This window comes from Megalops cyprinoides, chromosome 5, assembly GCF_013368585.1.
Source record: "Megalops cyprinoides isolate fMegCyp1 chromosome 5, fMegCyp1.pri, whole genome shotgun sequence".
NCBI lineage: Eukaryota > Metazoa > Chordata > Actinopteri > Elopiformes > Megalopidae > Megalops > Megalops cyprinoides.
In genome coordinates, this window is record NC_050587.1 from 41,756,916 (window position 1) to 41,784,104 (window position 27,189).

Sequence of the window (27,189 nt, forward strand, 5' to 3'; positions counted from 1 at the left end):
CTTACAATTAATGAAAGGTAGTTCACTAGTTACTTTCAGAAATTAACACCTGAATCACTGAAATTAGATAGAAAATTCTTCCTGGGTTGGGAGATCAATAATACTGTAGCTACTAAGACAAAGGTTGTACCTACATTGGCTCTAAGATCTATTTATTATGGTCATTATTATCTATTATTTATGCCACAGCTTCACGTCTGTGAAACACTGCTCTATCCTGGCAACACTGAGAGCCTCTAACTCTCCTGAGCAGCTAGTGATTCTTATCAAACTCTGCCCTCCTGAGCACCGCTTCTCACTGCCAGACTCCTGCCCCACAGAAGCATCTCACACAGGCTGTCCTTCCCCTAAACAGGGCTGAATAATTGACTTTGCTAGGAAGGTAGACCAAAGAACATGTGAAATTCTGTGGTTGCAAATGTGCTGCTAGAGTGCAGTATTAGCCTGCATATGAACTAGCCTTTCACTGGACCAAAGCCCATTATTCTATAGAGGTTATGATTTAAAACTAACAACCTCCATTCATCACCCAAGTAAGACGAGTTGCATACTTTGAATTTTTACCAGCCAAGTGCACTATATAACAGCTAATGGAAACCCTGAATACACTGTGTACTGGATATAATAATACAATGTACACACTTCATGGCAGTGTGTGTAACTTAGGTCCGTGTACACTGCACATGTAGTCATGTGTACAGTATGGCTCACGAAATCCAAGCACAACAGATTCAGCAGGTTTTCAGGTGGAAATCCTTGTTTTCGACGCCATTCAGGTCACTGAGCTGTGAGAAGGTTCTGGCAGTGTTCCGCTGTATGTCTGACGATAATGCCACAGCAGCAGCAGGAGGCCAAAGTTCAGGGATTCTGACACACAGACGAGTGAAGGACTTCAGAGTGCAGGAATTCAGTCAGTCACTCAAACAGCATAACAAACAGAGACTCTACAATGGTCAGATGAGAGCTTGTTTTTTCACTGAAAAATGACTAAAACGTCCTCAGACCATCTACACCCATATTTGGAGTATCAAATCTAATCTAAACTTTAGTAAATTCACAGTCACCAAGTGCCAAGTGGATTGTTCTTGTAAATCCAGGCTGAACACAGGCCTTATAATGCCTTGTAAGACTAAGGGCCAAGTTACAATCAAATAAATACATGAAAAACATCCACTGTGGGACACTGATGTATATACATTTTTCAAAAATTAACAAAGGTCTTCAGTACATGAGAGCAGACGTTCAATGCCTGGCCCCTTTAGAAGTGTGTGTGTGTGTGTGTGTGTGTGTGTGTGTGTGTTTCGGGGGGAGGGGGGGGGGGTTGTAGTCCTCTCTCTGCTCAGTGGCCATTCATTATTTGGCTTGTTTCTGTTGTAAAAAAGTTGTCCTCTCTCAGCTCGCTGTATTCATGGAGGTCCAGCCGCTTCTTGGCCTCCTCAATGTCACTGCGGATGGCCGTAATGAGTGAACCTAACAGAAAGCCACAGGGGACACAGGTCGGCTCCACATACAAAAGCCATTTAAACTTCCCCAATCAGTGTTTGTGTGTGTGTGTGTGTCTCTCAGAGTGTGCAAATGTGTATGTGAATGTCAGAGCGTGTGAGTGTGAGAGATTGTATGTGTGTCAGTGTGAGAGTGTGTGTGAGAGATTGTATGTGTGTCTGTGTGTCAGTGTGAGAGTGTGTGTGAGAGATTGTATGTGTGTCTGTGTGTGTCAGTGTGAGAGTGTGTGTGAGAGATTGTATGTGTGTCTGTGTGTGTCAGTGTGAGAGTGTGTGTGAGAGATTGTATGTGTGTCTGTGTGTGTCAGTGTGAGAGTGTGTGTGAGAGATTGTATGTGTGTCTGTGTGTGTCAGTGAGAGAGTGTGTGTGAGAGATTGTATGTGTGTCTGTGTGTGTCAGTGTGAGAGTGTGTGTGAGAGATTGTATGTGTGTCTGTGTGTGTCAGTGTGAGAGTGTGTGTGTTCAGCTCTTACCAAGTGAGTCAAACCCCCTCTCTGGGCGGATGTAGCCCACCATGGCCACACTCAGAGTCTCCCCGTAGAAGTCCTCCTTGAATGTGTGAATGATGTGTGCTTCCTGCAATACATTTCACAACATCAGCGTCGCGCCACACAATTGCTGCAGGACCCCTCCGAGGGACACTACAGCAGGGACTCCAACATCTCCACTGGCTCAGGAGCTCATTCTGAGCCCCACAGCTGTGATCCACGTTCTACGTCAGCCCTTTGCAGTGCAAAAAAAGTCATTATTGGCGCAAGGGAGTGTGTGTGTGTGTTTGTTACCATCAAATGTTTAGTGTAGTAGGGGTGTGCGTTACCATGGATTTCTTGGTGTTCTTGTAGTAAGGGTTCCAGCCGATGCTCATGACCATCTTGTGCACGTCGCTGCCCCCTACGCAGGCCCAGCCAAAGTAGATCCCTGTGCTGATGTCTGCAGGCAGGTGCTCCACCACCGAGTCCGGGAAGTTGGCTGGCAAGGGGAGGAGATAAGCCATCAAATACACGCACAAGCAAAATACACAGAGACACTCAATACATACCAGAATGTAGAGTGAAGCTGCTTCTGTGGCCAGAGCAAGTGAGCTGATGTCTCCATCTGGCTTGCACCAATACTGTTTAAACATTAAGCAGCACGCCTTCAGTCTCCGCACTGAGTGTGCTCATCTGCAGGCTAACGCACAACTCCCTAACACAGTAACAACGGGAAACACTTCCATTAGCTGGCTGGCCAGCCGGGTCAGACTCAAAATTGTTCCGTGAAGGACAGAAGCGCTGTGCTCAGGGTTAAAGCGTAAGGATGGGACGCCGGTTACAGCATTTACGATCACGCAACGACAGCTGCACACGCACCGTGGCTACTCAAAATGCCCAGAACAGTGAGAATTTTTACCGTAATTATTCAGCAAGATGAAGCAGCTACGAAACAACAGCTTGATATTTTATAGTTTTTGTTAACCAAGTGACCTACTTAGTCGCATTTCATAAATTCTTCATTTCCAGAGTGATGCAATATTGTCCATAAAGTTGCGTAACGGGAAATTGGCACTGTGGGACAGCCCGATCGCAGCCAGCCGTCACATGTTGCCGACCATTCAGACCATCAAACACTTCTTTTAATGTATAATATTTATCTAGAATACTTAAGATAATAATTATCAACGTAAACGGTCGCCAATTTTGCACTGTCAGCACTAACAAAACTTTTCTGCCATGGTGTCAGCCGCCTGTGTGTGCGCCTGCTAGAGGGCTAACTTCGCAGGTTAAATTTGGCAAGCTCTTTGAGAGAGAAATCCACATCCATCCCATCTTCTCAGATCTTATTCTCCATATAACTTATATCAGCCGGATTGTGTTAAATTCGCCAGCCAGCCACCCGTAGAGATGGAGAGTCAGCCTAGTTGGCTAGCAGTTAGCCGCTAGTGGCCAGCCCCAATGCTGCCTGTTTAGATTCAGATTTGGAGAGCCAGCAGACTGCCTGGGCTGCGTTACCTGTGGGGATGGCAAGCTGCTTACTGCCTCTGCCGAAGCCCCGGATCACTTTTCCCCGGCAAAAGAAAGGCAGACTCTTCATCACGCCGATACAGATCCTCAGTGATATGATTATGGCTAGCTAACGCGTATCACTGACTGTTGGCAGTTAGTTTAGTTGGGTTCGTCCTCTTTTTCGGTCAGTTTAGCAGCAGTATTTTACTGTTAAAAGCTGCAGCTCGACTCATTTCACTGGTTCCTTAATTGCGCAGACCAGCGGTGTCCCCCTGCCCCGATCCCTCCGTTACCGCACACATAGCGAACTGGACTCCTTTATATGCGCTTTTTCTTCTTCCTCTGACAGCTGCGCTTCTGCGATAATGTAGCTCTGGGCTCATAGCGCCGCCTACTGGACTGGAGTGGATTACAGAATCACCATGTCGCCAACAAAACAAAATTCTCTTCTGTTAGGTCATTGTTAAACTTCGAAATTACAGTTTAAAAAATCAACCAACTGAACAAAGTCGTCTCATACTTCGTCCCCAGCTGTATACTAGACATTTTGTATCCAAGAAGCACATGTCTTTTTGACAGAATATTTTGTAGCCAACCAGTAATTATGTATTTTATCCATTTGCCTGCAAAGAGCAAACAGCAATGGAGAAATGCAGAAACAGTATTTCAGCAGGAAAGCCTCTTTGTATACATGATGTCGTGAAAAGCAAAATACCAAACCAGCCGTCAGTGTAATAAGACATTTACTGAAACTGATGTACACTGTTATGCACTACATTCATATACTGAATGTTGAAAGCCTTTCTCTGCTTTGGTGTAAATCTTATTTGAAACTGAAAAAAAGCAGAGCATTGATACAATACAAAGGAAACAGTTTTTGTATTACAGTGATAAACACATTGTGGAACATTTGTGCTTTACAGAAATTCCTCTTAGGTCATTTCCTGCAAGAGGACCAGGAAAGGCATGAGCCCAGGTGACCCTGTGCAGACAGACAGAAACTCTTCATTCTAAAATTATACCTGAACAAGCATATGCTTATCACTTTATCATTTATATTTTAAGAATAAATATTTAAATCTTTAAAACTTGTTAGATATTTCATATTCACAGATGTTCACAGAATGGAGAATGTTATTTGAATCCATGACAGTTATGTTTCATATGGTTTATTGCATTATATGACCATAAGAGAGGTATTAGGAACAGATTTCTTTCTGTGCTTCCAGTATCATGTTGCTACTTTAAAACTCCATGGTCAGTGGTTGTATCTACAGTAGCTGAATAGTGTCATTCTTATTTTTCTACTGTACAAATTGTGCATGACTTATAAACATAAGGTTATTTGTTTAACAATGCATGCTTACAATTTCCAAATAATGTCTGTTGTGCACAAAATTAGTCCAGGTATTATCCAGAGAAAACACAGATGGACAGGCAGACAGGCCATTGAGCTCTAATCACAGGTCAGAATGTCTCATTATACGAGCATGTTCGTCTGTTCCCTAGTTCTTGACAGGGACATTCAAAGCTGATAAATTCATCTGTGAAGCACATCTAATTCTAATTAAGATCACAAATTACAGTGCTGTGTTTTACATTGACTAAGATGGCTCTCTGCTTCTACAGTTGAAATGTATCACCTCAAATTAATTTGAGATTAATACAAGGAGAACATGTCTGGTGCAGGTCAGCTGACTCCTTTATGAGCTGCACACACGGGCATTTTCCATCCTGAACAAAACACAGACAATATTCGTATCAGCACTATCACATCACAGTACTATGATGACATCACAACAACAATGACACAACAGTAGGTACTAGCAAAAGGTACAGAAAATGAGAAAGAGAGTTCTTCCTATGGTTACACTTGAAAATAATGTTCTTAGAACAGGTGCATTATGGGTAAGCATCAGACTCCACAGCGAGCCTGAATGGCACTTGTACTATCTTTTCTCATTTAGCATCCCTTAGCCTGTACTGTTACTAAAATTCACATTCCAGTGTAACATTTCAATGTACCTTACGATGCACCAAACCATTTTAACAACCTTTCAAATGATGTGTTTTTAGAATTCTTTAAAGCATCAGTATGATGTGATTTTTGTGTCCTGAAAAAGATTACATGTGTTCAAATTACGGTTCAAAATTGCGCAAAAATGGGTGATTTTGACTATAAATGTTCTTAACTACAGGACACTGTCTTGAGAGTTACTGCAGCACATTGTACTGGACTGTACTGTGGGAGCTTCATGGTGAATCATCTTTTTAAAAGATGGAGCCCTGCTGTGCAGCACCACACTCTCAGCCTGTGAGACAACTGCCCGCCTCCTCACCTGCATCTACCAACACTATTCTTTAATAAGTCACCTGACCACAGGAAAATGTTACGCCTCTCAGACAAAAACTGCCTACTAAAATGATGGTCTGCTGAACTGATGGTCATTTTCAGTGGTGGTTTGTTGCTTGGTAATGGTTTGAGGAGCTTTGAACATTAATCTACCCTTATAAATATAATAAATTCCCAGTGCTTGAGCTGCATTGCATATCAAATAAACAAACAAACTTTACCAAGCAGACAAAATGGCATGAACTCATCCAGTCGGTAACTACCATGGTTTTACTAGGTGTGGGTATCTTTCAGCCATGCAGAGTGATCAGACCCATTTCATAGCAAGCTAGCTGACTAGCACTCCTTTTAAATTGTGTGCAACCAGTTGCTGCCTAACTAGAAAAAAGCAATTACATTAAGGTAATATGGAAATCATTTGCCGATAATTAGCGTTTTTCCCCCTAAGGGCTTTGTACAGGGGGCATTGTAGGGGACCAACAGGCTGCGGAGTGTGTAGACTGGGGTGACGAGCAGAACCTGGCCAACCTGCCCCCACCCCCCACCCCCATCTCTGGCAGAGCAAAGCCAGTTTATTCCATACTGGTGTTGCTCAAAGAGCCCTGTTTGAAGGACTCAGCTCCACTCAAGGTGACTGCCTTTCCAACTGAGCCACTCAGGAACCCTGAAAATTTGCAGTTCTGAACTTCATTTCAGCATAAAGAAAACCGCACTGAACATACAGCCAGCTGTGAGCAAACCACCACAGCGGGAGCAGCACGAAAAGGACCACATTGCATCTGACTGTCAGATGGATACACATGCAGATCACATTACAGGCAGACCAACGTGCAGATCTTTCCACAGACGACACTAACAGATCCTTACTCTGGTGGCAATTGGCCAGAAGTTGCATCTGATCCACTGAGAAAGCTGCTATATCTAAATACAGTCAGAAACAGAACGGCAGCTGTGAGCATCAACCCCCTGAAAAAACACAACAGCCATTTCACCTGAACAGTGAAACTCCACACAGGCAGGACCACACAGGACCACAACAGAACCAAAACAGGCAATCTAGGACAATGGGAGAGGCTGGCAGAATCTGCTTCCCCAGTCAGGATTACTGTTTATCTGATAGTGGGTTATTTTAGAGGAAATGTGAACCAGTCATGGAGTCTGCAGTGCCCTTTATGTTCGCCATGCTAACGATACTGAAACACAGAGACCAAAAACACCACCACACACAATTAAAAACACTACAACACACCCATGTACACACACACACATGCACACACACAAAAACACACACACACACACACACGCACAAACACACAAAAACAAACACACGCACACACACAAAAACACACACACACACACACACACACACACACACACAAAAACACATGCACACACACATACACGCACACACACATACACACACACACACAAACACACAAAAACACATGCACACACACATACACGCACACACACATACACGCACACACACACACACGCACACACAAACACACAAGAACACACATACGCACATACACGCACACACACACGCGCGCGCACACACACGCACACACACACACGCACAAACACGCGCACACACGCGCACACACGCGCACACACACACGCACACACACGCACACACAAACACACACACACACAAACACAGTCCTTTCTTACTTAGCATTCTCTGCTGCTTCCTTCAGCTCCTTATCCAGCCTGGAGGTTAAAGGTTAATCAGAGAAGAGAAGAAGGAAGAGAGTGAGAGAGGAAGTGCATTGCAGCAGAGGTCGGCTGCAGAGAGGACAGGTGGAGGGCGTGGCTACGGTGTGTCCTCACCTGCTGATGCATTCTGGGATGTGGATGCCCTCCATTGGAACCAGCTCTCCCAGTTCAGCCAGGCTGTCCACATACTTGATCTTACTGCTGAATTTGGAGCTGCCATGAAACAGAATGGTGACTACAGCATGTACACAGTCTGAGCGATGAGGGAGTGTATGCGAGTCGCTCTGGATAAAGGGCGTGGTCACTGTACCTGATAAAGGGCGTGGTGGTCACTGTACCTGATAAAGGGCGTGGTCACTGTGCCTGATAAAGGGTGTGGTCACTGTACCTGATAAAGGGTGTGGTCACTGTACCTGATAAAGGGCGTGGTCACTGTGCCTGATAAAGGGTGTGGTCACTGTACCCGATAAAGGGTGTGGTCACTGTACCTGATAAAGGGCGTGGTCACTGTACCTGATAAAGGGTGTGGTGGTCACTGTACCTGATAAAGGGCGTGGTCACCGTACCTGATAAAGGGCGTGGTCACTGTACCTGATAAAGGGTGTGGTCACTGTGCCTGATAAAGGGTGTGGTCACCGTACCTGATAAAGGGCGTGGTCACTGTACCTGATAAAGGGTCTGGTCACAGCCAGGATGGTTCTGATGAACCATGAGGGGTGAACAATGATGAAGGATTTCAGATTCTTCCTGAGCCTGAAGGAAACACACAGTATGACAGCTGTGTGCGTGTGTGTGTGTGTGTGTGTGTGTGTGTAGTGTGTGTATGTGTATGAGTGTGTGTAGTGCAGGTGCAGCTGGGACCTTACCTCCTGTCAATCATGTGGTAGCACTTCTTCAGCCAGCCGAGTCCCGGCATCCTGCGGTGGGGTGTGGCCCCGTTCAGGTACACGATCATGTAGTCCTCTGCCACCATCAGCTCCAGTGTGCTGATCACATACCTGCAGCCACAGGACAAACTCTCTTTCCCCCTCTTACAGCAGTGTGAGAGTGTGAGTATTGTTATTGCTGTGTTTGAATGTGAGTATTGTCATTGCTGTGTTTGAATGTGAGTATTGTCATTGCTGTGTTTGAGAGTGTGAGTATTGTCATTGCTGTGTTTGAGAGTGTGAGTATTGTCATTGCTGTGTTTGAGAGTGTGAGTATTGTTATTGCTGTGTTTGAGAGTGTGAGTATTGTCATTGCTGTGTTTGAGAGTGTGAGTATTGTCATTGCTGTGTTTGAATGTGAGTATTGTCATTGCTGTGTTTGAGAGTGTGAGTATTGTTATTGCTGTTTTTGAGAGTGTGAGTATTGTCATTGCTGTGTTTGAGAGTGTGAGTATTGTTATTGCTGTTTTTGAGAGTGTGAGTATTGTCATTGCTGTGTTTGAGAGTGTGAGTATTGTTATTGCTGTGTTTGAGAGTGTGAGTATTGTTATTGTTGTGTTTGAGAGTGAGTATTGTCATTGCTGTGTTTGAGAGTGAGTATTGTTATTGCTGTGTTTGAGTGAGAGTATTGTTATTGCTGTGTTTGAGAGTGAGTATTGTTATTGCTGTGTTTGAGTGAGAGTATTGTTATTGCTGTGTTTGAGAGTGAGTATTGTTATTGCTGTGTTTGAGAGTGAGTATTGTTATTGCTGTGTTTGAGTGAGAGTATTGTTATTGCTGTGTTTGAGAGTGAGTATTGTTATTGCTGTGTTTGAGTGAGAGTATTATTGTCACTGTCACATACTGTTAACCCGTCACTCACAGGAAAAGGTTCTCCATGACATCATGGTAGTCGTCTCTGTCACTGTCCGGAAGAAAACATGCAGCAAATACGATGATGGCGTTGAGACCATTTCCATAGTAACCTGGAATGAGGAATGTAGTCATGCATCAGGAAAAAATCCTGCAACACATTTAGGCTCTGCTAACAGTCATGATAGCACTGTGTCTCTGTCTGCAATCTGTCAGCTGCATTGGCCACGTGCGACATGGACCGCCCCCCCACCTTCCTCTTCCCCTGTGAGGCACTCCATGACCCATCTGTTCGCATCCCTCCCTGGCCAGCTTGCATAAGTCACTTCATATTATCCATCTTTACAGCTGAACCTGCAACCTTCCAGTTCAGCTCCTTAACCCCTACACTACACTGTCATCTCCTCCCTTCCTGCTTCCTCACCTCCGTGCCAGAGCACCTTGGTGCACGGCTCAGAGCTCACCTCCGTGCACGGCTCAGAGCTCACCTCCGTGTACGGCTCAGAGCTCACCTCCGTGTACGGCTCAGAGCTCACCTCCGTGTACGGCTCAGAGCTCACCTCCGTGTACGGCTCAGAGCTCACCTCCGTGCGAGAGCACCTTGGTGCACGGCTCAGAGCTCACCTCCGTGCACGGCTCAGAGCTCACCTCCGTGCACGGCTCAGAGCTCACCTCCGTGTACGGCTCAGAGCTCACCTCCGTGTACGGCTCAGAGCTCACCTCCGTGTACGGCTCAGAGCTCACCTCCGTGTACGGCTCAGAGCTCACCTCCGTGCACGGCTCAGAGCTCACCTCCGTGTACGGTTCAGAGCTCACCTCCGTGTACGGCTCAGAGCTCACCTCCGTGTACGGCTCAGAGCTCACCTCCGTGCGAGAGCACCTTGGTGTAGGGCTCGATTCCCTGCATATTGATGCGATGCTCCTGCTCTCCGATGATGACAGTCCTCCAGAGCGTCGAATCCTGACACTCCTCCTCTTTTGCACTGCATGCTGGGATGGCTTCTTTCAGGTCCTCCCCTGCAGTCTGATTGGATACTTGAGATTCTTTGGGGGGGGGGCATTCAATACAAAGCTTTTCTCAGTCAGCTTCTCCCATAGCATGGAGCCATTGTACAAGTAAGGGACAGGTGTATAAGAGACAATGCTCATGGTGTGTGTGTGTGTGTGTGTTTGTGTGTGTGTGTGTGCGTGTGTGTGTGTGTGTGTGTGTGAGAGAGACTTTGCATAATGTTTTATTGCGGACTATTAATGTGTGTGCTGGTGTGTTTGTGTGTTTGTGTATGTGCAATGCTGTATGTGTTTGTGATTCTATGTAACACTCACAGTATTAATGTGTGTGTGTGTGTGTGTGTGTGCGTGTGTGTGTGTGTGTGTGTGTGTGTGTGTACCTCCCCATTCCAGCTTATGTCCAGAGAACTCCAGGATTTCGTCTTCTTCGGGTGTGTCCAGCTCGTCCACATTGATGTCCAGGTCATCAGGTGTGTCCAGGGCATCGTCAGAGAGGAGCGAGCCCTCGCTGCGGTCCAGGGAGAGGCTGATGGGTGGGGCTGACAGCTTCTTCCGCACGGGCCGCGTGCCCTGCAGGTCCAGTGAGCTCGGGGGGGCTGACAGAGGCATGGAGGGCATTTAGGCCAGTGTGGCTGATGAGGACTTTAGATTTGCTAAACAGCCCTGTAACTCTATATCACACATCTGCTTCCCATAACGTGAGCTCAGACGAGGCTTTCTCTCCTTCAGCTGTAAACAAGCTTCCACTCACTCGGCCTGCTTCCTGCTCCATCCGGACTAATCATGTCCTCCTCAGTCAGGACGTCCATTGCCACACCTGCATTACAGGCCAAAATGCTCATTACATTACACCATTACACAGACAGCATATTACATTACACAGCACAATATCCACAATACATCACACCCTCACACTGTACATGTGTACATTACATTGGACTGCTACATGGCAGAAAGTGCACGCTATATTACACTCTTATACCACACAATGTGTGCATTACACTTCAGCTGCTCACACTCTCTCACACACTGCTCACACCCTCACACACACTGCTCACACTGCTCACACCCTCACACACACTGCTCACACCCTCACACACACTGCTCACACTGCTCACACCCTCACACACACTGCTCACACTGCTCACACCCTCACACACTGCTCACACTGCTCACACTGCTCACACTGCTCACACCCTCACACACACTGCTCACACCCTCACACACACTGCTCACACCCTCACACACACTGCTCACACCCTCACACACACTGCTCACACTGCTCACACTGCTCACACACACTGCTCACACCCTCACACACTGCTCACACCCTCACACACTGCTCACACTCTCTCACACACTGCTCACACCCTCACACACACTGCTCACACCCTCACACGCTGCTGACACCTTCTCACACTGCTCACACCCTCACACACTGCTCACACTCTCTCACACACTGCTCACACCCTCACACACACTGCTCACACCCTCACACGCTGCTGACACCTTCTCACACTGCTCACACCCTCACACACTGCTCACACTCTCTCACACACTGCTCACACTCTCTCACACACTGCTCACACTGCTCACATCTTCACACACTGCTCACACCCTCACACACTGCTCACATCTTCACACACACTGCTCACACCCTCACACACTGCTCACACCCTCACACACACTGCTCACACCCTCACACGCTGCTGACACCTTCTCACACTGCTCACACCCTCACACACTGCTCACACTCTCTCACACACTGCTCACACCCTCACACACTGCTCACACCCTCACACACACTGCTCACACCCTCACACGCTGCTGACACCTTCTCACACTGCTCACACCCTCACACACTGCTCACACTCTCTCACACACACTGCTCACACCCTCACACACTGCTCACACCCTCACACACTGCTCACACTCTCTCACACACTGCTCACACTGCTCACATCTTCACACACACTGTTCACACCTTCTCTTTCTCACGCTCACAAATACACATGTATATTTGCTGACACACAGTCTCACTCACACTACACAGCTGCACCTACTATACACTGCACACACACAGTCTTCCTAACACATAAACATGTATTACCACACAGACACATTACATTACATATCATTTAGCAGACGCTCTTACCCAGAGTGACTTCCAAATAAGTGCATCACTATGCTAAGAGTAGTTATCAATAAGTATTACAAGAGGTCAGTAAGTTAAGTGCTAAACTAGTGTAGAGTGCTTTTTATAGAAAATAGGGATAGACAGGATAGATAGAGATAGATACAGACAGCAGGCACGGCAGACTAGAGATACAACTTGAAAAGACACACACACACAATCTTTCTAACACATAAACAGATATTCACATACACACACATACACATACATACGTACAGTCTTTCTAACACATGAACATTCTCACACACACACACACACACACACGCATGCACACACACACACACGCATGCACACACACACACACACACACACACACACACACACGCATGCACACACACACACACACACACACACACACATTCAGGCACACACGAGTGCTCATGTCCACAGGCCACAGGGCTTCTGCATCAGTGATCCAGCAGATGCTTGGTAGCTGAGATCTCTGCTGATCTCAGTTCAGCCCTCTCCTCTCAACACAGCCAGCTGCACTGCACTGAGCACCATAAACAGAGATTAATGCAGCTGCCTGCCTTTCAACAGAGAGGAATCAGGAGCTCAGCTTCCTCACCCCCCACCCCCACCTCCCCTTCTCTCCTTCTCTCGGTATCTGTCATGCACACCAAACACACACACACACTCACACACACAGCTGAGCAGTGCCTGTAGGATGTAAAGCTGTGCGTGTGTGTGCGTGTGTGTGTGTGTGTGGGTGTCAGCCTCGGGCTGGACTCACCGGTTTGAGCCCACGGGAAGCAACCTGATGGAACAGCTCACGCTCGCTGCTGCTCTCCCTCCATGTTTCTGTCACATGACTGCAGCCACAGCAGGGTGATCAGCTGCTCCTTGGTGATGTCAGAGCAGCAGAGAGCTCTGTGCAGCAGCATCTGACTGCGCAGCCGAAAGGCTGGAAGCACGTGCAGCTAAGCACAGGTCTGACGTTCACAAACATCACTTCCACGCAAGCGCTGTGCACATCCAGTGACCTGTTCATTACATTAATCCACCAAGCATCTGGACAACTATCAGCTGATGCACACGACACCCCGATGATCAGATCAGTGCAACGTCTGTCAGAGTGACGGCTGTGAACGGTCCCAGCATCCTTTCAAGGGGAGGAGCCTGCGCCCTGCGAGGGGAGGAGCCTGCGCCCTGCGAGGGGAGGAGCCTGCGCCCTGCGAGGGGAGGAGCCACTGCAGTCCTGTAGCACTCTGTCTGGAGCAGTTTACAGTGCAGGTGTCCACACTACATGAGACAACACATCGCCTGCCACGCAATCAAGAGGTCGTTTTTAGTGTTGGGGATGTGGGGGGGGCTTGAGGCCCTCCGGTTACACGTAACTGTGTGAGCGTACATCCTACTTTCTGGCTGGCAACAGCAGCCTTACTATATATACTTGCCTGCTGTATGCACTTTTGTGCGTTGCTTTGGATAAAAGCGTCTGCTAAATGAATAAATGTAAATGTAAACATGAGAGGCTTGACTCTTGCAGGACACTTCCTTAACCAGCCCCTCCCTGTATGGAGACCTACAGGTGTGATAGTGTTATGTACAGCTGAGGGCGAAGTGAATGCTTTGTATTTCTGCATATCTGAACTATGGAGGACCCATCTATCAAAACACTGAATCTGAGCAGTGAGCAGAGCTTCTGCATAATGCAGGAATTAGTGTACACAGGTTAGCACAGGGCACCTCAGACAGCACACTCCTGTTATATATATATTATATAATATATTTATTAGACTGAGCACTCACCTGCGCCGCGGCCTCACAGCTGAAACAGGAAGCTGAAGTGTCTGTCTGCTGGGCACGCATGTGATCAGGTCCAAGGTTCAGGGCAGTGAGGTCCTAGCCACACAGGGCTCTGAACACAGTGAAACACCGCAGGGCTCTGAACACAGGGAAACCCCGCAGGGCTCTGAACACAGTGAAACACCGCAGGGCTCTGAACACAGTGAAACACCACGAGCCACACAGGGCTCTGAACACAGTGAAACACCGCAGGGCTCTGAACACAGGGAAACCCCGCAGGGCTCTGAACACAGTGAAACACCGCAGGGCTCTGAACACAGTGAAACACAGCAGAGCTCTGAACACAGTGAAACCCTGCAGGGCTCTGAACACAGGGAAACCCCGCAGGGCTCTGAACACAGGGAAACCCCGCAGGGCTCTGAACACAGTGAAACACCACGAGCCACACAGGGCTCTGAACACAGTGAAACACCGCAGGGCTCTGAACACAGGGAAACCCCGCAGGGCTCTGAACACAGTGAAACACCACAGGGCTCTGAACACAGTGAAACACAGCAGGGCTCTGAACACAGTGAAACCCTGCAGGGCTCTGAACACAGTGAAACACCGCAGGGCTCTGAACACAGTGAAACACCACAGGGCTCTGAACACAGTGAAACACAGCAGAGCTCTGAACACAGTGAAACCCTGCAGGGCTCTGAACACAGTGAAACCCTGCAGGGCTCTGAACACAGTGAAACAGCACAGGGCTCTGAACACAGTGAAACAGCAGCAGGGCTCTGAACACAGTGAAACCCCGCAGGGCTCTGAACACAGTGAAACACAGCAGGGCTCTGAACGCAGTGAAACACAGCAGGGCTCTGAACGCAGTGAAACAGCACAGGGCTCTGAACACAGTGAAACAGCACAGGGCTCTGAACACAGTGAAACACCACAGGGCTCTTAACACAGTGCACAGCTCCTCACCAGAGCACTTCCCACTCTCACTACAGTTCACATTCAGCATCACTGAGTGAATTCTTTACAAATTCAAACACCACAGGTAAATAAAGTCGAATATTCATCCTCAAAATGTGGCTGTGAATCTGAAATGAATATTCACCTTTAGGTCTTTGTGGTCTGTGTGTGCGTGAGATTCACTGCAGGTGGGAGCGGTATGCAGGCCTCAGGTCCTGTGTTGTGTGGAGGCTGGTGTCCACAGCACTATCCTGAACTGCTCTCCTCGGAGCTGATTAATATTAAATTTCCAAGCTGACTTCGTGAACATCAGTATAATATGAAATCCACAAGAAAAATCTATCAAGAGCTGTACTTACCCAGCACCTGTCAGTGAATCATCTTAATACTGAACATCGATGGACAGTGATTCATTCAACATTTATTTTCAATGGAGAATTTTGTTTATTTTAAGCTATCGTGTATTTAAATCATGTCAGCATTCAGTAGCAACAGTTTTAGTAAATAATCAGCTGAATAATTGATTAAACTCATGTGCTTTATGTTGGTTCGATTGAAGGTGTGTCAAGAGAAGAATGATTATCAGAAGATGTTTAATTTAGTCACAGTATTTGTCTGGATTTATACAGTACCCTCACAGTTATCTCAGAGCACTTTATAAAACAAGTTCATAACAGGAGTATAAACTAAAGCACATTCTGCTAAACCCTGCTGAAGGGACATGGTCTGGATCTTACGCTGGTCACATTGTATACATTGATTAAGTGTTACACATGAGCACAGGCGAGTCCCACAGAGCCTGAGAAAGCGCCTCTCTGCTGGGTAACATTCTGAACGTTAAAACACAGCATCACGGCTCCGAGTATGGCCTCCATCTCCCGCCCGCTGTGACTAGGGCTGGGCGATATAGCCGTCGCGATATAGCGAATAGCTATTTTTTGCTCAACAACAGCTATCCCCGGTATGTGGCGTTACATTTATTCCCGTATTGTTTTCCCTTTAGTCATACCTGATGCGGGAGCACACCTCCAGTTTTCCGAGGCCATGTGAAATGCTTCCAGGGGGAAAAAACACCACTCGTATCTATTCAATGTTGATATCACAGCAACAACACTATGCTGCTTCCATGTGGTAGATAGAAACACATGGCTACAAAGATAAAGGGTGAAAACATATGCTATGTGTTTTTCAAAGCTAATAGGTATGTTAACCAACATATAGATACAAGTGATATTTTTCTGCCCCGGAAGCATTTCACTGAACTTTGGAGGTGTGCTCCCGCATCAGGTATGGCAGAACGGAAAAAAAATACGGGAAGAAACCTAAGACCACATACCAGGGTCAGCTGTTATTGCTCTAAGACCAGCTATTTGATATATCTCGACGGCTATATCGTGCAGCCCTAGCTGTGACCCCTGGCAGGAACAATTAGGGTTTCTCTGTTCCGCAGCTCACTACAGCAACAGCACCCTCTAGCGACTCAAACACCTATAAAGCTCATTGGCTGTCCTCTGCTGCTCGGAGTCACATGCAGTGCAGTATGAGGTTTGCAGTGTGACACAGAGACACTGGCTTCCGGACTCAGTCTGACGGGATTCAGCAGGCAACCGAGCTCACAAGGCTAAAAGAAGAAAAATGCTTTCTTTAATGTCAAACTGCAGTTAATACACAGATGAAAAAGTGGCTCATTGTCATTAAATATTCTGAAAAGCCAAATACAGAAATATAGAAATTTGTTTATCATGTTCAGTGTCAATATTATTCTTAGTAGTAATAATAAGCATTGATCTTATTCTTATCATTTTTCACTAAATGATTTATTAATGCACCTTTTGTAGTTGTTTATTTTCAGAGGTTAGGGTTAGGGTTGTTCTGGGTATGGGTAATAGCCAACTGGCTTCTAATATTCTGCATGCGATTTAAAAAGGAAAGCACCAGAGTGCTGAACCACAAAGAGCCCAAAATGCCAAAGAACATGGAAGAGGCACAGACCCTACATCCATATGAGAGCCGTTTATAACAGAGAGATGTTTATCAGGAAGCTGTGGAGCTGAGGAGAGGATCACAGGACAGATGGAACACAGGCCTGCATTCTCACTGCAGCAGCGTGTTATAGAGTACGCATGTGCAAGCCAGTGTTTTGGATCTTTTCACTTGCTCAGTATCCTAGCGACAAGGACACTTCATTATTTCCTGGGTTAACCCTTTAGTGTTTTCCCTGATCACACTGCTTCAGCATGGAGGAGAAGCTGCGTGCGCAGGTCTCTCCACACAGCCCCTGAGGAACCTTCCTTTGCATAATCCAGGCAATTTCTCAAATCCCACTTTCATTTATGGGTGTGATTTAGCGGAGTGCTCAATCTGTGCTGGTAAGGAGAAGAATCTGTAGGTGAAGTGGTCAGGCTGTCAGCGGAGCATCCCCAAAGTCACATCCTGCTACACCAGGTTGAACTCTTTCAGGTTGTGTCTCAGGAGAGTGTCTTTGACAGCACTGAAGACGAAACGGATATTTTCTGTGTCTGTGGCGCAGGTGAAGTGGGAGTAGATCGTCTTCTCCTTGTCTGGATTCTGCTCCTGGAACATCCTCAGTATGAACCTTTTTGCAGAATCAGCATCATTTTTGGGGCCTACAAATATGCACAATAAATTTTAAACATAAACTATAAAAACATAAGATCAGAAGCTATACAAAATATTCACCGTGGGCAAACTGATGAAAAGCCTGATCAGAGTCATTTTTATTCAGTGGCCACAACGAGTCACCTTAGCCACAGCAGCCAGCTCCCACTCACACTCTGCCACAGTGATCATGCTTCCCTTAATATGCTTAATCCTGGCAGCGAAAAGCCAGAAATAGGTACACCCACCCACCCACACACACCCACACACACCCACACACACACACGCACGCACGCACGCGCACACTCGCTCGCACACTCGCACACGCCTACATGCGCTCGCACACACGCACACACGCACACTCACGCACACCTACACCTACACCTACACACACACACACAAATGCTCACACGCGCACACACATACACTCATGCACGCACGCACACCTACACACACACACACACACACACACACACACACATACACTCATGCACGCACGCACGCACGCACGCATGCACACACGCACACACGCACACACGCACACACGCACACACACACGCACACACACACGCACTCACCTGTGTACTCAGGGAAATAGTCAGTGAGATGTGATTGCGTGATCTTCTCCTCCAGCAGGTCTGTTTTGTTGAGGAACAGGATGACGGACGACTCATGGAACCAGGGGTAGCTGATGATGGTCCTGAAGAGCGCTTTACTCTCCTCCATGCGATTCTGCAGGGAGCAGCTGGGCACTGACATTCTGACACTCACAACATGGCTGTTTCAGTTTACACTCAGAGGTCTTCCACAAGACTGATCCCTGACAGCATCTTTAGGTGACTCATTCAGTTATTCATTCTCTATGAATGAATCAGCAGCAAATTAGTATTAGTCATCAGTCATTATTAACAAAACCAATTTCAAATAATTATATTTGTTGCTTTCAGGTTGATTATCTATGTGAATTTGTTGGCATCTAATAACATTTATTTGATATGATCACAAACCGCAGCGCTATGGCAACACTACTGCTTTCAACCATCACATTTATTGGGTATTTTCTCAACATATGGGAGGAAGTGCCATTCACAGGTGGGATAGAGCAGCTACTCCCTGCTGCAAGCAGAAGTGAGAAGCCTGCTCTGAGGCAGGACTTTTTTACTCCTAAATGTGCTTTGATGGATATGGATCCTGGATACGGTCACTGAACTCCCACTCTGATCAGAACTGCTCATGCTGGATACCCTCACCTCATTACTGCTCTCTGATAAAACCTGGTCATATTCACTCAGAGCCACCAGGAAGATAATGGAGGTGACCTTCTCGAAACAGTGGATCCACTTCCGTCTCTCTGACCTCTGGCCTCCCACATCTACCATCCTAAAGAAAATATAACATTAGAAAAAGAAAAAAACAAATTGAAATTCCATTTCTTATAATTGCTCTAACTCTATAATAGCTGATATATATTTTATATCCACCACTTCTGTCCTGTACTAATGTCTCATCAGTCTCTCACCCAATTTATGTCACTCCTGTTATTCCTAACCCTGCCCCTAACTGTCACCCTCACCCTCACCCCAACCTTAATCCTAACCTTAATCCTAACCCTCACCCTAACCCTAACCCTAACCCTAACCCTCACCCTCACCCTCACCCTAACCTTAACCTTAACCTTAATCTTAACCTTAACCCTAACCCTAACCTTAATCCTAACCCTCACCCTAACCCTAACCCTCACCCTCACCCACACCCTCACCCTAACCTTAACCTTAACCTTAATCTTAACCTTAACCCTAACCCTAACCTTAATCCTAACCCTAACCCTGACCCTAACCCCAATCCTAACCTGTTACTCTCCTCATCATCCCCGCAGAGCAGGTGCTGCAGGTGTGATGGTGTACCTGAAGATGGTTTTATCCAGGTCGAACGGGTATTCGATGATGCCTGTAGTTGGGACACGAACACGCAGAATATCCTCCTGTGTGGGGAGGTAAGAGGGGCTGGAGATTCGATCCAAACTGCACAGGTAACTGAAATATAAAAAATAAATCAATGAAAATATATACAAACATAATGTAGTGTCAGTGTATAAGTACTTCTGTTTAAGATACTGACTATTTAGCAGAATCGGACAGCTGGTATTCCCGCCTGCGGCTGTAGCACTCCTGAATGCCATGGTCACTCCACAGCCTGCTAATGGCCTCCACATGCTTCTGCTCCAGCGTGGTCACGTGGTCCACCTCCACCTCACTCAGCCTCAAAGCGTACATCTGAAATCACAGAGTCATCCACCTCACTCAGCCACAGAGCATACACCTGAAATCACAGAGTCCTCCACCTCACTCAGCCTCTGAGAGTACATCTGAAATCACAGTCCTCCACCTCACTCAGCCTCTGAGAGTACATCTGAAATCACAGAGTCCTCCACCTCACTCAGCCTCTGAGAGTACATCTGAAATCACAGTCCTCCACCTCACTCAGCCTCTGAGAGTACATCTGAAATCACAGAGTCCTCCACCTCACTCAGCCTCTGAGAGTACATCTGAAATCACAGAGTCCTCCACCTCACTCAGCCTCTGAGAGTACATCTGAAATCACAGAGTCCTCCACCTCACTCAGGACTCTCAACCACACAGTTGCAAAGACATTACTCTCTTCTCTACATGCATTGATGACATCACTGTCAGCTGCAAGCAGATCACAGACAAAGTGAATGATGACATCACTCTGTATTAATGACATCAGTAGATGGCATAATCTGATGCAACATGTTTTCAAGATCTTTAAAGTTCACTAAGTTCAGACTTTGTAGCATACACTGTCTAAGCATATATACTCATGCATCTATATAACAGAGAGTATATCGATATGTATCATTAATAATATCAGCAAGGCCATTCCGTTTTCAGTCTTTATGAAAAGCAATTATATTTTCATTGTCATTTTACTTATGGATAAGCTTGTTTGGGTAACTCAATGTGAAGCTATTTAGACTAAGTGTATGTTTTCAGGAGAGTAGCTGGGCATGTCCTGCTCAGCAAGCCTCAGCCCGACCTGCCTGCTTTGGGGAGAGAGGAGAGAGGGGTGGACGGGACTCTCACGATGTTATGGTCGTCCACGAAGGGGATTCTGAGGATCTCCATGGCGTTGATCATGGCCTGCATGGCAGTGAAGATGTTCTGGTACACCAGCCTGGTGAAGCCACGCCGGTCATCCTTCGAGTAGCCTGAGCCATGGATGATGCGCATCTGTTTGATGAAGGTGCTCTTGCCGCTCTCTCCAGTGCCTGAGAACACAGAACAGGAAGCTCAGAAAAGAGAGAGAAAAGAAGAAAACATGGAGGGTTACAGCACAAAGTACAGTGCATAAATCAAAAGGGATTGGGTTGAAATAACAATATCATAGCATTATACAATGCTATTTGAGTACTGTATTCTGCTAGACACTGTAAACAAGGGATAGAGGCAAAATAAAAGAGAAAGCAAAAAGGCTAGTTCATAAAGAGACACAGAGAGGTATAGCACAGAGCAGAGACACAGAGACAGAGAGAGGTATAGCACAGAGCAGAGACACAGAGAGGTATAGCACAGATCAGAGACACAGAGAGGTATAGCACAGAGCACAGAGCAGAGACACAGAGAGGTATAGCACAGATCAGAGACACAGAGAGGTATAGCACAGATCAGAGACACAGAGAGGTATAGCACAGAGCACAGAGCAGAGACACAGAGAGGTATAGCACAGATCAGAGACACAGAGAGGTATAGCACAGAGCACAGAGCAGAGACACAGAGAGGTATAGCACAGATCAGAGACACAGAGAGGTATAGCACAGAGCATAGAGCAGAGACACAGAGAGGTATAGCAGAGACACAGAGAGGTATAGCACAGAGCAGAGACACAGACACAGAGAGGTATAGCACAGAGCAGAGACAGAGAGGTATAGCACAGAGCACAGAGCAGAGACACAGAGAGGTATAGCACAGATCAGAGACACAGAGAGGTATAGCACAGAGCATACAGCAGAGACACAGAGAGGTATAGCAGAGACACAGAGCTCGTGAGCTGCAGCAGGTAGAATTGGGCTCAGTGGGCTGCAGGCGCACGCTGTGGCTGATATCGCAAATCTGGGAAAACCCACAGCTGCAGCTTTGAGAAACACTATGTCCCATATCCCACATCACACATATCCTGAACTACAGACAAGTCATAAAGAGGTCCGTTACATTTACTTGTCACTGTTTTCATTCCTGGCGTCACACACATAATATGCAGAATTTTAGAACTGCAGGTGAGGTGATTATTATTTTTTTATTTATTGAAGGAACACTTTCCTTCTTTTCTGCTTTGGAATGAAATTCTCATCCCCACCCTCCCCAAACATACCTTAGCAGCTGGTGTGTACAAAATACAACATTAACCAATTACATACTTACAAATGCACATTCTCACAGCCATACCCCTACACTTGCCTCAGGCATAGGTCCACACATATCTACAACAGAGTAGTTCGAAATACACTTATTGACAATGTATTAGCCATCCTGTGAGGTCACCAAAATTCAGGTCAAAGAGAAAGCATACAAAAGAGAAAGAGAGAAGTAAAAGCCCAACTACAGTAGAATTTCAATTAGAATAAAACAGGAATATCAGTTAAGATGAGTATAAATAGCAGAGCGTTAGCCATTCATTAATCGATTTAGCTAATAGAGAGTACTTCGGAAGAGTCATGATGATTACTAATGAATTTTTAATAATAGGCTACTCAGCTTGAGTTCAAGCGTGGACATTGGAACATGGATTTTGTTACACCTTTTCCTCAATAGTGCGTTTTTATTAACCCTTTCGCGCGTGCGGTCACACCGGTGTGGTTAGCCGTTTAGCGCGTATGTTAAAACTGGTGCCATTAGAAAACTAGATTGGAAAAATACAAGCTAATTTTAGCTTTATTGAAACAGCGATTTAACATTAACAAATATAGCAAATGCTAAATGAAAACTATGAGAAGCTTAATAACGCTAATGAAAACATAACGAAACGTGTAACGTAGCCTAACACCCGCGCTACATAGCATACAAATTAAGATATGTGCGAAAGGGTTAATGAATCTCCACACATCAAACATGTCTTTATATATAAGCCCAGCACATGTGTCGTTTGGTATATTTACTTTATTTTTGGGTTTATGTCATAGATAGAAACAAATGCTTTCCTTTGAGGCGATTCGTAATATTTTACATTTATTTACATTTATTTATTTAGCAGACGCTTTTATCCAAAGCAGCTTACAAAAGTGCATACAGTAGGTACAGCGACAGTACGGGGACAGGATGTGTACAGTTCCACAATGAGACAGTAGCATTCATTTGCATTTGCATTGCATTTGACCCCTTTGCATTCATTTTCAAAATAAGAGTCTGGTTTCTGGTTTGAATGGATTTCAATGACATTCACTTGGTAAATGCGTAAATCTACGTTCCACGTTTTCCCAACAGCCAAAATAAACGAGGTTGTGGCTCAGTCCACTTCTGTTTTAAACAAAGCCCGCCTTCATTCTGAAACGAAGCGCTGTGGGCGCGATCGGAGCGCGTAGGGGAGAATACGCGTAACTGGAGGAGCGCAAAAAAGGACTTAACGTGCGAATGGGAGAATACCCCCCCCCCCCCCCCTAAAGCGGAAAGAAGACCCAGCAAATTAACAAGAATTTAATCAGACAGAACCAAATCAATTAAAAGTATGACACTTAACAGGTGAAACAGGTTTTTTTTCTATCAACTATGAGGACTGCTGAAGTATCAGATTACTCACGAACTGGGAAATGTTGGTTTCATGTTTCCCACAATCCGGTTTTCCTCCTTGTGTAGTGTGTAACCTAACTGGCAGAAGAAGCAGAGTGGTTTCGCTATCCCTTCATCCTAAACGCGCCTCTACTCACCACGACCAACTCACACATAATGCATTTGGATGGATCCGCTCCTGACCTCTGTCACTAGCCTACAGCAACACACTTATTGTGCACAGTTTACTACCGTTTCAGCTTTTTATGATAAATCCTTTCATCCAAATATCTGGTGTGCAAGCAAGTAAATATTGGCATCTTCACGGTCTATGCAGTGTTAAAATATTACACAATGTATTAAGCAGCACTTACGTGTTTCCGGGAATTGGCTTTATTTTGAGAACTGACAGTACAACAATGTAGAGACAAGATAACCAGTAACATAGAGTTTAATGTCATTCTCCAGAAAAATGATTTAAAATTCCGTACTTACCCTAATTTTGTCCTTGTTATAATTTACACTACAAATGTACATTGTTTCATCGCTTATTCATATAAGCGAATAAGAGCGGGCGCTTTTGCATGTATTCGCATGAGAGGAGCGCCGATCTGCTGAAAGCGTCCCCGCTGTAGCGCAGGCGGTTAGGGCAGAGAGCGAAGGCGCGCCGCTCCGCTTTCCACTGGCGTCTCCACATTTGCCTGTTCTTCATATACATAGGTGTGTTTGCTTTTGTATGAGTGTGTGTTACAAGAATGATTGATATTAATATTATAACTTCTTAAAAAGTGAAACACTGACATGCCATCGGTGACTCAGTTAAATGAATGCCGTGTCTTTCCAGATCTGTGTGCATAAGCAAACAATCCATCCAACACGTCCCAGACAAACTACATTAAAGCCGACAGTTTCCACACAACACTCCCGCCTCCCCACACCGGTCATCGCACCTTGTGTGTGTGTGTGTGTGTGTGTGAGCGAGCGAGTCATAAATAAAACGCATAAAGGTATCACAGTTCAATCATTTTTAAACATATAAGGCGCACGAGGACAGACTTGCTCGCAGCCCATTTTTCTCTGATGTATTCACAGCATGTGGTCTTATCCAGAGCGAGTTATAAATTATAAACATTCTATGTATATCAGGAGCATATACGTCAAGATGAATAAAATAACAGAACACACAACAGAAAATTGAAATGCGTTTAGAGTGCTACAATCCAAGCTCGTAAGACTGCGTTACTGCCGTCTGACTGCTGCGAGTCTGTTCCTCCAGCGAAGTCCTGAGGCAGAGCTAAAAATTTCACTTTAGCCCCTGTTGCTAAATACACACCTGTACCCACTGGCCATTATTTGGTTTTGCTGTTCTCGGTCTCTATACAACATGTATATTCGCGGTGTCTTGCTGCCATCGTTATCTGCTATTAAAGTTGTGTAAAATCATTACTTTGAGACAACTTGACTCACCCAACAGAAGCAGCTTCAGCTCGCGGCGTGATTCCCACTTGTCGAGTTTTAACTGCCTCTCGATTTCGTGGCTGATCCGCCGGCACTCTCTGTCCTCCGCGGACACGCAGCATTCATCCATCCTACACTCAGCACAACGCCAATCGCACGCAAGCTTCCGATGTCAAATCACAACACACGGCTTGTGGGAAAAATGAACAAAAATGGTGCACTATACAGGCATCAACGACTTGGAACTTTGTGTTTTTCTTCACTAGAAAACGTCGAGAGAAGCTCTGCGCTGTAAGTGGCCCTGCTGGTGGCCGCATGTGTGCTTCCTGGTAGGGCAGCAGAACTCCTCGGGGCTGGAATGTGCTTAATGACAGGTAGACATGCGGAAAGCATGAAAACCGGCTGACAGCGCAGATCTTAACAGTGATCCGGAAAACACCAACACATATTGGTGGATTATTTCAGAATGATTTACAAGAAAACAGAATAAATACTTTTAACTTCCTCGCGAGTCATTACCGTCTCCTCTGAGTGTCCTGCACCAGTGACACACCTGAGAAACAGCTGCACAGCTTCGCCAGTAGCAGGCGCTCTAACGCGATGCGGCCACGGCAGTCAGCACTGCCGCCGTGATTACAGACGGCTGAAAATGGACTTACTAGGATTTCTGACGTTTATTAGTTATTAAAGTCCCAGAATAAATGTATAAAAATATGCTCACGACATTACGATAACATGTCCGGTTCCAGCTCAACCCAAGCAATCTTCGGACGGATGCTTCTTCCTTAGAAAAGGAAAATATTTAATGCTATAAAAGCTGTTCAGAGACCTCTGCTTTAGCTATAGATCTGTGCCTATTGCAGCTACTTCTGAGTGTTTGCCTATTGCAGACATGTCTGTAAATGTTTATGTGGCAGGTCCTGCGTAAGTGTGCAGCTATTGCAGGTTTCTTCTGTGAAGCACCTCATCGCCCTCACCAGCCCTCTGATGCAGTCCATCCACACTCACTGGAAGCCTGACAGCATCACAGACGCACCAGCAAATGTTTCTGATATTCTCTAAAACAACTTCATTAGAGACAGATATACTCCCTTTAGCAAGGGCCTGAGAAGCCTCCGAGCAGCGAGCACCCTGTGAGAGCACAGCTGATGAGCTCCACCCCCCAGCCTTAATGCACAGCTATTCTGGGGACTTTCATTAATGGCAGCAAAACACCGAGGGGGTGTTTGCCAAATGCATTTACTGTGTATAAGTATACATATACATATACATATACTATATACTTATACATATACTATACACATATACATATACTGCATACATATACTATATACATATACAGTGCTACATATACGTCTATATTCACAATGGGTCTAGGCTGGCGCCGTCTGGGTGTGTATTTTGACCTGGAGGAGGTTGGTGTAAAATTGAAGATGGGAAGTAGTGCACCCACCCCTAGCAAAAACAAACCTGCTCTACGAATGTGCAGGTTTAGAGTACAAAACACTTACCAATTTCTGCCACTACAACTACGGGCAACAGCAGTAACTTCTACAGCCACTGTAAATTCATTATATTATTGGAATTCAGCAATGCTTTTATCCAGAGCGACTTGCATCAATTACAATTTTTACAATGTTATCCATTTATACATATGGATATTTACTGAGGCAATTGTGAATCAAGTACCTTGCCCAAGGGTACAGCAGCACTGCCCCCGTGAGGAATCAAACCAGCAACTTTCTAGTTACAAGTCCTGCTCCTTAACCACTCTGCTACACTGCTGTCCATTCCATCATAAGCCCCTGACCCCCTCTTCATGAAGCAGCACTGTGGGCTCAGGAATTCTCAGTGAAAATTTAATGCAACATCATTTCATATAGGGCACCAACTATGGCTGATGCAGCTTAACCATCAGCACATTGACCTGGTGGTGAAGCAGTCCCAGGGCGTGTTCAAAAGAACCTCAAGGGAAGCTGATAATTATTCAATGCCCTAGACCAAATTTAGAATACTGTGTTCTTCATAATCATATTATGAAAATGTGCTGTACCCTCTATATTCACTAACACCCCTGTCTGTACAGGTG

The 27,189-nt window shown here is 45.8% G+C and overlaps 3 protein-coding genes across 7 annotated transcripts; all 3 read right to left on the reverse strand.

The window, feature by feature from the left end:
* Positions 1-4: 4 nt before the first annotated feature.
* LOC118778052 (riboflavin kinase-like) lies at positions 5-3,612 on the reverse strand. The gene is made up of 4 exons (XM_036529370.1): positions 3,492-3,612; positions 2,321-2,472; positions 1,977-2,079; positions 5-1,470 (listed from the first exon to the last, which is right to left on the reverse strand). The coding sequence occupies exons 1-4, from the start codon at positions 3,571-3,573 to the stop codon at positions 1,340-1,342; spliced, it is 468 nt and encodes a 155-aa protein (XP_036385263.1). The 5' UTR covers positions 3,574-3,612; the 3' UTR covers positions 5-1,339.
* A 1,102-nt stretch (positions 3,613-4,714) lies between these two features.
* LOC118777783 (protein prune homolog 2-like) lies at positions 4,715-13,345 on the reverse strand. 4 transcript variants are annotated; one of them, XM_036528938.1, is made up of 11 exons: positions 13,271-13,345; positions 11,095-11,160; positions 10,724-10,939; positions 10,200-10,379; positions 9,346-9,448; positions 8,424-8,555; positions 8,224-8,310; positions 7,672-7,770; positions 7,513-7,551; positions 6,706-6,759; positions 4,715-5,219 (listed from the first exon to the last, which is right to left on the reverse strand). In XM_036528938.1, exons 2-11 carry the CDS (start codon positions 11,150-11,152, stop codon positions 5,189-5,191), a joined length of 999 nt encoding a protein of 332 aa, XP_036384831.1. In that variant the 5' UTR covers positions 11,153-11,160; positions 13,271-13,345; the 3' UTR covers positions 4,715-5,188. The 4 variants fall into 4 exon arrangements, with proteins under 4 accessions (XP_036384831.1, XP_036384832.1, XP_036384833.1 ...); XM_036528939.1 differs by lacking the exon at positions 6,706-6,759; XM_036528940.1 differs by lacking the exons at positions 6,706-6,759; positions 7,513-7,551.
* A 3,729-nt stretch (positions 13,346-17,074) lies between these two features.
* On the reverse strand, positions 17,075-25,397 carry LOC118777940 (guanine nucleotide-binding protein subunit alpha-14-like). 2 transcript variants are annotated; one of them, XM_036529208.1, is made up of 7 exons: positions 25,110-25,397; positions 20,967-21,151; positions 19,981-20,135; positions 19,767-19,895; positions 19,113-19,242; positions 18,441-18,594; positions 17,075-17,817 (listed from the first exon to the last, which is right to left on the reverse strand). In XM_036529208.1, the coding sequence occupies exons 1-7, from the start codon at positions 25,228-25,230 to the stop codon at positions 17,642-17,644; spliced, it is 1,050 nt and encodes a 349-aa protein (XP_036385101.1). In that variant the 5' UTR covers positions 25,231-25,397; the 3' UTR covers positions 17,075-17,641. The 2 variants fall into 2 exon arrangements, with proteins under 2 accessions (XP_036385101.1, XP_036385100.1); XM_036529207.1 differs by having other exon boundaries at positions 17,075-17,870.
* Positions 25,398-27,189: the final 1,792 nt, after the last annotated feature.